Source organism: Paroedura picta, chromosome 16, assembly GCF_049243985.1.
Source record: "Paroedura picta isolate Pp20150507F chromosome 16, Ppicta_v3.0, whole genome shotgun sequence".
NCBI classification, from domain to species: Eukaryota; Metazoa; Chordata; class Lepidosauria; order Squamata; family Gekkonidae; genus Paroedura; species Paroedura picta.
Genome location: NC_135384.1, coordinates 3,659,592 through 3,670,099, shown reverse-complemented (window position 1 = coordinate 3,670,099; position 10,508 = coordinate 3,659,592). Strand labels below are relative to the sequence as shown.

The following is a 10,508-nucleotide window of genomic DNA, read 5'->3' as shown; positions in this document are numbered from 1 at the left end:
GGGTCTGGGTTGGGTTTCCGTGTACTCATGGCAGGGGGGGTCTCGGTATTGTTACTTAATGGGACTCAGGTGGGCATGTGAAGGGGTCTGGGTTGGGTTACCGTGTACTCATGGGTGGGGTGGTCTCGGGATTGGTTCTTAATGGGGCTCAGGTGGGCATGTGAAGGGGTCTGGGTTGGGTTTCCGTGTACTCATGGCAGGGGGGTCTCGGTATTGGTACTTAATGGCACTCAGGTGGGCATGTGAAGGGGTCTGGGTTGGGTTTCCGTGTACTCATGGCAGGGGGGGGGGGGTCTCGGTATTGGTACTTAATGGGACTCAGGTGGGCATGTGAAGGGGTCTGGGTTGGGTTACCATGTACTCATGGCGGGGGGGTCTCGGTATTGGTACTTAATGGGACTCAGGTGGGCATGTGAAGGGGTCTGGGTTCGGTTACCGTGTACTCATGGGAGGGGGGGTCTCGTTATTGGTACTTAATGGGACTCAGGTGGGCATGTGAAGGCGTCTGGGTTGGGTTACCGTGTACTCATGGGAGGGGGGGTCTCAGTTTTGGTACTTAATGGGACTCAGGTGGGCATGTGAAGGGGTCTGGGTTGGGTTTCCGTGTGCTCTTCGGACGGGGGTCTTGCTACAGGTACTTAATGGTGCTAAGGTGGACATGGGATACTTAAGAGGGTGTCTGTGGGGAGAGGAAAGAGAAGTCGATGGTAAGCCACTTTGAGTCTCTTACTGGTAGAAAAACTGGCATATAAGAAGAAACCTTCTTCAGTCATGTCAGGTCTCTCTCGGCCTCCACTCCCTCACAGAGTATCTGTAGTGGGGAGAGGAAAGGAAAGGCGATTGTAAGCCGCTTTGAGACTCCTACTGGTAGAGAAAAGGGGCATATAAGAACACACTCTTTTTCAGTAATATCAGGGCTCTTTCAGACTCCACATCCTGACAGAGTATCTGTTGTGGGGAGAGAAATGGGAAGGCGATTGTAAGCCGCTTTGAGACTCCTACTGGTAGAGAAAAGCGGCATATAAGAACACACTCTTCTTCTTCAGTAATATCTGGGCTCTTTCAGCCTCCGCTCCCTCACAGAGTGTCTGTTGTGGGGAGAGGAAAGGGAAGGCTAGTTTAAGCCGCTTTGAGACTCCTACTAGTAGAGAAAAGCGGCATATCGGAACAGACTCTTCTTCAGTAATATCAGGGCTTTTACAGCTATTGCTCCCTCACATTGTATCTGTTGTAGGGAGAAGAAAGGGAAGGTGATTGTAAGCCGCTTTGAGACTCCTACTGGTAGAGAAAAGCAGCATATAAGAACAGACTCTTCTTCAGTAATATCAGGGCTTTTACAGCTATTGCTCCCTCACATTGTATCTGTTGTAGGGAGAAGAAAGGGAAGGTGATTGTAAGCCGCTTTGAGACTCCTACTGGTAGAGAAAAGCAGCATATAAGAACAGACTCTTCTTCAGTAATATCAGGGCTTTTACAGCTATTGCTCCCTCACATTGTATCTGTTGTAGGGAGAAGAAAGGGAAGGTGATTGTAAGCCGCTTTGAGACTCCTACTGGTAGAGAAAAGCAGCATATAAGAACAGACTCTTCTTCAGTAATATCAGGGCTTTTACAGCTATTGCTCCCTCACATTGTATCTGTTGTAGGGAGAAGAAAGGGAAGGTGATTGTAAGCCGCTTTGAGACTCCTACTGGTAGAGAAAAGCAGCATATAAGAACAGACTCTTCTTCAGTAATATCAGGGCTTTTACAGCCACTGCTCCCTCACATTGTATCTGTTGTAGGGAGAAGAAAGGGAAGGTGATTGTAAGCCGCTTTGAGACTCCTACTGGTAGAGAAAAGCAGCATATAAGAACAGACTCTTCTTCAGTAATATCAGGGCTTTTACAGCTATTGCTCCCTCACATTGTATCTGTTGTAGGGAGAAGAAAGGGAAGGTGATTGTAAGCCGCTTTGAGACTCCTACTGGTAGAGAAAAGCAGCATATAAGAACAGACTCTTCTTCAGTAATATTAGGGCTTTTACAGCCACTGCTCCCTCACATTGTATCTGTTGTAGGGAGAAGAAAGGGAAGGTGATTGTAAGCCGCTTTGAGACTCCTACTGGTAGAGAAAAGCAGCATATAAGAACAGACTCTTCTTCAGTAATATCAGGGCTTTTACAGCTATTGCTCCCTCACATTGTATCTGTTGTAGGGAGAAGAAAGGGAAGGTGATTGTAAGCCGCTTTGAGACTCCTACTGGTAGAGAAAAGCAGCATATAAGAACAGACTCTTCTTCAGTAATATCAGGGCTTTTACAGCTATTGCTCCCTCACATTGTATCTGTTGTAGGGAGAAGAAAGGGAAGGTGATTGTAAGCCGCTTTGAGACTCCTACTGGTAGAGAAAAGCAGCATATAAGAACAGACTCTTCTTCAGTAATGTCAGGGCTCTCTCAGACTCCCCTCCCTCACAGAGTATTTGTTTTGGGGAGATGAGCGGGAAGACAATTGTAAGCCGATTTGAGACTCCTACTGGTAGAGAAAAGTGGCATATAAGAACCAACTCTACTTCTCTTTTTCTTACCATATGTTAGTGGGAGGATGGTCAGTACTGTTACTATATCGGGCTCAGATGGATATGGGAGTCTTGCCTGACTTACCATATTCTCAAGGGAGGTGGGGTCTCGGTATTGGTTCTTAATGGGACTCAGGTGGGCATGTAAAGGGGTCTGGGTTGGGTTTCCGTGTACTCATGGCAGGGGGGGTCTCGGTATTGGTACTTAATGGGTCTCAGGTGGGCATGTGAAGGGGTCTGGGTTGGGTTTCCGTGTACTCATGGCAGGGGGGGTCTCGGTATTGGTACTTAATGGGACTCAGGTGGGCATGTGAAGGGGCCTGGGTTGGGTTTCTGTGTACTCATGGCAGGGGGGGTCTCGGTATTGGTACTTAATGGGTCTCAGGTGGGCATGTGAAGGGGTCTGGGTTGGGTTTCCGTGTACTCATGGCAGGGGGGGTCTCGGTATTGGTACTTAATGGGACTCAGGTGGGCATGTGAAGGGGTCTTGGTTGGGTTTTCGTGTACTCATGGGAGGGGGGGTCTTGCTACAGGTACTTAATGGTGCTAAGGTGGACATGGGATACTTAAGAGGGTGTCTGTGGGGAGAAGAAAGAGAAGTCGATGGTAAGCCACTTTGAGTCTCTTACTGGTAGAAAAACTGGCATATAAGAAGAAACCTTCTTCAGTCATGTCAGGTCTCTCTCGGCCTCCACTCCATCACAGAGTATCTGTAGTGGGGAGAGGAAAGGGAAGGCGATTGTAAGCCGCCTTGAGACTCCTACTGGTAGAGAAAAGCGGCATATAAGAACACACTCTTTTTCAGTAATACCAGGGCTCTTTGAGACTCCGCACCCTGACAGAGTATCTGTAGTGGGGAGAGGAAAGGGAAGGCGATTGTAAGCCGCTTTGAGACTCCTACTGGTAGAGAAAAGCGGCATATAAGAACAGACCCTCCTTCAGTAATATCCTGGCTCTTTCAGCCTCTGCTCCCTCACATTGTATCTGTTGTGGGGAGAGGAAAGGGAAGGTGAGTTTAAGCCGCTTTGAGACTCCTACTGGTAGAGAAAAGTGGCATATAAAAACCAACTCTACTTCTCTTCTTCTTACCATATGTTAGTGGGAGGATGGTCAGTATTGTTACTATATCAGGCTCAGATGGATATGGGAGGGAGTCTTGCCTGACTTACCATATTCTCAAGGGAGGTGGGATCTTGGTATTGGTACTTAATGGGAAACAGGTGGACATGTGAAGGGGTCTGGGTTGGGTTACAGTGTACTCATGGGTGGGGTGGTCTCGGGATTGATTTTAGCCTCTGCTCCCTCACAGAGTATCTGTTGTGGGGAGAGGAATGGGAAGGCGATTTTAACCCGCTTTGAGGCTCCTACTGGTAGAGAAAAGCGGCATATAACATCAAACTATACTTCATTAATATCAGGGCTTTTACAGCCACCGCACCCTCACATTGTATCTGTTGTAGGGAGAGGAAAGGGAAGGTGATTGTAAGCCGCTTTGAGACTCCTACTGGTAGAGAAAAGCAGCATATAAGAACAGACCTTCCTTCAGTAATATCAGGGCTCTTTCAGCTTCCGCTCCCTCTCAAAGTGTCTGTTGTGGGGAGAGGAAAGGGAAGGCGAGTTTAAGCCGCTTTGAGACTCCTACTGGTAGAGAAAAGCGGCATATAAGAACACACTCTTTTTCAGTAATATCAGGGCTCTTTCAGCCTCCGCTCCCTCTCAAAGTGTCTGTTGTGGGGAGAGGAAAGGGAAGGCGAGTTTAAGCCGCTTTGAGACTCCTACTGGTAGAGAAAAGCGGCATATAAGAACAGACTCTTCTTTAGTAATATCAGGGCTTTTACAGCCACCACTCCCTAACATTGTATCTGTTGTAGGGTGAGGAAAGGGAAAGTGATTGTAAGCCAAATTGGTTTTATATGTTCATGGCTACTGTCAGAAATTGGTTCTCGTGCACACAGGAAAGGTCTGGTTACAGGTGTCAGATTGGTTTATATGCACAGGGTTACTGTCAACAAATTGTTTTAGGTACCCATGCAAAGTGTCTGGCAGCTGGCACCAATTGGATTCAGGTGCACATTGGGTGCTGATACCAGTCATGTTTATATGCATAAGTAAAGGGTCTGGGTACTGGCACCAAATGGGTTCAGATGCACCTACGATGGGTCCGGCTGCTGGTAATAAAAAGAGCTCAAATCGCAGGAGAGCGGAGTCCTAGGGCAGGGGAGGCCGAAGGACCCCCAAGAGTCTCTGTGGAAGAAGCATCAGAATCTCCCAGGGTCTGGAAAATGGGCTTGCGAGGTCCATGGGATTCTAGCACAGTAGGGCTCCTGGATTGTTCCAGATGAGGGGGAATGGGGTCCCAACTGCGGGATCTTGAAGGGGAACAACTTCCAGGAGTATTTCTGGAGTGCTGGTGGCTCCCTGTCTCTGCCAAGGTTGCTAGCAAAAAGAGCTGAAATCACTAAAAGGGGGGGGGGAGACCTGGGGGTGGGCAGTAGGACGGCAGAGGAGAAGAACAGAGAGTCACCTAAAGAAGGAGCAGAGCCTTTGAGAAGCCCCAGTTACCAGTGAGAATCCAAGTTCCAGGTGGCTCGGAGAGCTTCGCAAGAGCGGCTGCAGTACAGAAAGAACTGAACGTGAGAGAAGAAAAAGAAGAAACCGACCAAACTGGCTGCTTATAGCTGAACTTCTATTCTGTTTTATAAATTTGCCAGAACACAATCTGGTATAATCTTGTTTTTGAAAACAAAAGTCTTCTTCAAGGGCTAATAATAAAGCATAACGTTACAAGTATTATTGCATATGTCTTATTCCTTGTTATGACAAATCAAATTGGTACAATAAAATAATTACCTTTTAAATTTGAAGCCGTCTATGAACCTTATTTTATATTTTCTCATAGCTTCCTGCCACCTGTATAACTAAAGACAATAAACCCCGTAAGCATCTCTACAGTGATTCCCAATTTCTATCACCAGGGAAAATGTAACTTCCCAATAATGCTGAAAGCCAGGGGGGAGAGAGAAAGCAGGGCTGAGGGGGAGGAAGAATGGCAGGTGATCCCCCCCCTCTAAGACCAGCTTATGAGCTCTGGGGCTCTTGGGCAGGCAGGAAGGCTGAAGCCCTATAGGGCAGAAGGCCAGTGGGGGAGAGGGGGCAGGTGGGTGGAGAAGTCCCTTTTTGGGTCCTCTGAGGAAGGTGCAGAGGATTTCTTTCAAGGAGAGGAGAGCTGGCATCTCCTGCCCTCCCACCCAACACAAAATGCGAATGGGGAAGATCGAAGGGAGATCGAAGGGAGCAGACGGGGCCCCAGGGGGAGGGAGAGTGTGGGGGACCCTCGCCTGCACCCAATTCCCTGGGTCTGCAAGGGCCGCAAGAGACAAACACTGGCACATCCCTTCCTGCCCACCTGCTCACAATACACAACATTAGCATCTCTGTCAGATGTCTCTCGCCCCTCTCAGCTCTCTGCACTGGGACAACAGTTCACAAGGAGGAGGGCGATTTCCCGTGTTTGCCTGTTATCTGCATACAGAATTCCTTCTCAGGAGTAAGCGGAGGCCTTTCAGGGCGAAAGTGCATGCCAGGAGACGCAGCCCCTTCCCTCCCTCCTGCTCCCGGCCAGCCACTGACTGACCGATCCAGGTTCCCTGCGAGGAAATGGGCTCATTTTATTTTATTCCCCATTATCACCCCCCGCACTGTTTCCTGCAATGAGAACCAGATTACTAATTCAGTGCTGGGGGCCATTTTGCAGATAAGGCTCTCCTCGGCACAAAGCTGTTTTCTCTCGAGTAGACCTGCAGGGAGATTTTACTTCCCGTTTCATCAAAGGACCGCATGTTTTGCTTTAGCACCACAAGGGAAAGACGGACTCGGCCTGTCCTTGGTCCCAAATTATCACTGGCTTATAAAACTTACTGGTATTTCCCTGGCGATTGAAAATATATTTGCACGGGGGCAGGGAATTTGGTGCCGGATACGCCGTTCTCCTCTTACAGAGGAAATAATTACGGGAAGGGGAGAAGAAACGTGGTGATGCCGGGGCCTCGTACATGCAAAGCACGCGCCTTACCACTGAGCTACATCCCTGCCTGTTTCCTGAGTCCCCATTCCATGTTGTTGCCTACACCAACCGGCCAAACACAGAGGCGACTGTAAAGCCGAGTTTAGCCGTTGTGTTTAAGCCTGTAAAAAGGGATACCGCAGAGCAAAAAATCTACCTGATTCCCGGAAACCAGCAGCACGGCAAACACTCCTACCTTGTTCTTTTGAAGACTATGGGCACATTTCAGCTAGTCTAGAATATACATTAGAAACAGGTCCCCAATTCTGAGAAGCGGCTTTGTTCAGTAGAAAAATTAGATTCACGTCCATTGCGCCCCCCTGGAGACCAAGGTGTGCAAAGTTTCTGGTCAAAGTTCCTTTTAAAATGGAAATACTTTTGCGAACTACCAGAGACAGGAAAGAAACTGCTCTTCTAAGGAGGCGTGGGTGGCCCTGAAAAGGGCCTTTCTTGTTTGCTGGCAGGAGCGGAATTTGCCAGCCCTCTCAGCCGCCGAAGCCACAGAGCGGGGGTAGTCAAACTGCGGCCCTCCAGATGTCCATGGGCTAGAATTCCCATGAGCAAATGCTGGCAGGGGCTCATGGGAACTGTAGTCCATGGACATCTGGAGGGCCGCAGTTTGACTACCCCTGCCGTAGAGGGTGCGGCCCTGGCGCTTGAGCGCGTAGACCACGTCCATGGCGGTGACCGTCTTCCCTTTGACCAGCTCAAAGAGGAAGGCTTACATAAGAATCTGTAAATATGGACCAACAACTGCCATTTCATTGTTATCTGAGGAGGTGTGCCTGCACACGAAAATTTATACCATGAATGAAGGTCTTAAAGGTGCCCCAGGCTCAAACTTAGTTAAAACCTGTGTTCAGGAATAACTTTTGTGTAAGTGGCAAGTCACAGGTGTCTGAAATACCCCCATATACTAATTTCTTTACTTCGCCACTTTCATTTCTCCATGTTTTATGGATTCTTTACATTTTATATCCATTTATGGTTCTATAAGGGTGTTAATTCTAATGCTTTAATCGGGTTGTTAGCCACCCCGAGATCCTGAGTGAGGGACAGGATATAAAATAAATTATTAATATTGAGCGGGTTTGATTCCCCACTCCTCCATATGCAGCCAGCTGGGTAACATTGGACCAGTCACAGATCTCACCCCACCTACATCACCGAGCATTATTAATAAGAAATAAGCCTGTAGACACCACCCCATCAAGCCTTGCGTTGAGGGATTGCAACACAAATTAATATTTACTTTCCTGAAAATGCAAGTAATCTTTTTATTGAGAACTTACAACCATGGATCTTTCCGCTAAAATGTTCAGTATTCCAGCATGCTCTTGTTAAAAAAAAGAAAGAAAAGAAAGAAAAGTCCATGTTATATGATATCATCTGTAAACCACCCAGAGGCATATGGAAGGGCAGTATAAAAATATAAAATAAATAACTAAATAAGGTAGGCCTTTCTTTTTCGTTTTGTTTCTTGCTCGCCCTTAGCCCAAGCATTCCGGCCTCTTTCGGGGAGCCAGTGGGTGGCTCTGAAAAGAGCCTTTGGGTTTCAAATCTTGATTTGTTCTCCCATTACTTGGAGCTGGTGTACTTGGTGGCGGCCTTGGTGCCCTCGGAGACGGCGTGCTTGGCCAGCTCGCCGGGCAGGAGGAGGCGCACGGCGGTCTGGATCTCGCGGGAGGTGATGGTGGAGCGCTTGTTGTAGTGCGCCAGGCGGGAGGCCTCGCCGGCGATGCGCTCGAAGATGTCGTTCACGAAGGAGTTCATGATGCTCAAGGCCTTGGAGGAGATGCCCGTGTCCGGGTGCACCTGCTTCAGCACCTTGTACATGTAGATCGAGTAGCCCTGGAGGAGATGCCCATTTCAATTAATTAATATTTTTTAAAAGCACAAAGGGCCATCTTCAGATAGAATTCACCCCTGCAGGAAGTGGTGGGGGGGCTCAAGGATAGACGGCTTCAAGAAAGGACGGGAGAAGCATCTGGAGAAGAGGCCGGTCTGTGGGTCTTAGCCTCAAGGTCTAGGGGGAACGCTCTGCCTGGGGCAGGGATGCTCCGTCTTCTTGGTGCTTGGGGGGAGGGCACAGTGGGAGGGCTTCAGGAGTTCTGGCCCTGCTGGTGGACTTCCTGGTGACCCCTTGGCTTTGGCCACCCTGTGACATAGACTGTGGGACTGGACAGACCACCGGCCCAGCTCAAACTGGCTTCTCTGACTCTTTTCTGGCCTTCCTTCCCCCCTCCCTAGATTCCAGGACCCTCACCTCACACTTGTCCCAGCCGATGTGGAAGCTGTGGTCCAAGGCAACAATCTGCACCGTCTCCTCTTGGCCCGGCTCCGGCATGATGGAGTTCCACACATTGAGCACCAGGGAGCGAATTTCCTGGGGACAGAGAGCAAGAAGAAGGAATCAGCAGCAGCATCTCCTGCCAAGCTGGGAGGCAGCTCCCCCCACTGAGAAAAGGGCAGCTTCCGCCATTGCAGAACGGCTCCAAGGGGAGGAGCAGGCAGCATACCCTGGGCCGCCAGCCAGCCAGCCAGGTTGCCCCCAATGGAGTCAAGCCCTCTTTGCGCCCCCTCTGCTCTCCCACCCCTGAGGCCGCCCTGGCAGCAAGCGGTGCGAGGGGGTGGAAGGCCAGTTGCTGATGGAAATCTTCAGTGCAGCGGATCTGGCTGGTGGCATCGACTGTGATGGGAACGCCGTCCAAGCAACAGTGGTAGCAGATGACGCAGGTGGAGCACTGAGGGTGGTAGGCCTTGCCCATCACGTGCAGGATCCAGTCCATGATGGGCCTGGAGCACACAGAACATTTCTCCAGGGTCACCTGGCAGGGCGGGAGGAAGCAGACATCCCACCTACCCCCCTTGGGAAGAGGCCACTGGGTCCAATTGGCCAACCGACTTTGCCTGGACTTTGTGGCATGGCTTACTTGCTCGAGCTCAACATCTGCACGCTGCAGAACCCAAACTGCAGGATTTGAGGTGTGCACCCAGGATGGGTGGGGGTGGGGGGGGGAAGGGCTGTGCCTCTGGCCTGTCATTCCACCCCAGGGGTCACAGCAGCAGGACAAAATACATGCCATTTGCCTGGATGCTCTTTTGACAGCTCCCAGTCCTGCAAATGGAGCACTCTCCCCCTCTGGCAGGGATGCCAAATGGGGGTCCAGTCAGGCAGGGCTCCCCATTTTTGCCCCCACCCCACCCCGCACCCCCGAGCTTCTGGCCACTCACCATGCAGCAGGATTCGCAAGAGGAGCCCTGGTCGATGGCTAGAAAAGCCGCCCCAAAGTCCCCAGTGGCAGGTGGAACAGGCTGCTTCGGGGGGGCAGACTCCATGGCCTTCTCCACCCCCCCCTGCTCTATCCCGTCAGGCCCCCCCCCAATCTCCAGGAATTTCACAGCCCGAGCTGGCAACCTGGCAACCCTCCCTCGCTGGTGCCCCCTCTGCTTTCTGATCTGGCGCGGGGGGGGGGAGCGGGGGAGGGTCCCTTGGGGCGCAGGTGAGCCGCTTCCTCCGTGCCACCTGCTCTGCCCATCCCACCCCTCCAGTGCGCACCCCAGGGCCCGGCCGGCCAGCGCCGCGACCGCGAGTGACCCCGCCAGTGAACTCTGAGTGAACCCACCGCCCTCCATCACACACACCTGCGCCGGCCGCGCGCGCTCTCCCCAGGCGCGTGCGAGACCCCCTCGGAGGGCCCTCAGCCCCCCCGGTGATTGGCTCAACTCAGGTTCTGTCTCTGGGCAGAGAGTCTGCCCGTTCCCAGGGACCCTTGGCGGGGACCCAATCAGCTTCGAGGCCTGAGGCGCCCCACTTTCTGGTTGGCTGGCGGGGCCCGGGCGGGAGGATGAAACGTGCCGCCTCAGGCGGGAAGCTGAAAAGTCACCTGG

The 10,508-nt window shown here is 51.1% G+C and overlaps 1 protein-coding gene across 1 annotated transcript; it reads right to left on the bottom strand.

Moving 5' to 3' along the window:
• Window positions 1–7,948: 7,948 nt before the first annotated feature.
• Window positions 7,949–9,956, bottom strand: LOC143826565 (histone H2B-like). The gene is made up of 3 exons (XM_077315401.1): window positions 9,852–9,956; window positions 8,884–9,003; window positions 7,949–8,468 (listed from the first exon to the last, which is right to left on the bottom strand). The coding sequence occupies exons 1-3, from the start codon at window positions 9,954–9,956 to the stop codon at window positions 8,196–8,198; spliced, it is 498 nt and encodes a 165-aa protein (XP_077171516.1). The 3' UTR covers window positions 7,949–8,195.
• Window positions 9,957–10,508: the final 552 nt, after the last annotated feature.

What these genes read in the sequence shown, in the direction of transcription:
- LOC143826565 (XM_077315401.1), bottom strand. Translation starts at nt 9,956, where the DNA reads ATGGAGTCTGCCCCCCCGAAGCAGCCTGTTCCACCTGCCACTGGGGAC. An exon ending in CTTGCGAATCCTGCTGCATG is followed by an intron (nt 9,004 to 9,851) that starts GTGAGTGGCCAG and finishes CTCTGTCCCCAG; the next exon opens with GAAATTCGCTCCCTGGTGCT. An exon ending in TCGGCTGGGACAAGTGTGAG is followed by an intron (nt 8,469 to 8,883) that starts GTGAGGGTCCTG and finishes CATCTCCTCCAG; the next exon opens with GGCTACTCGATCTACATGTA.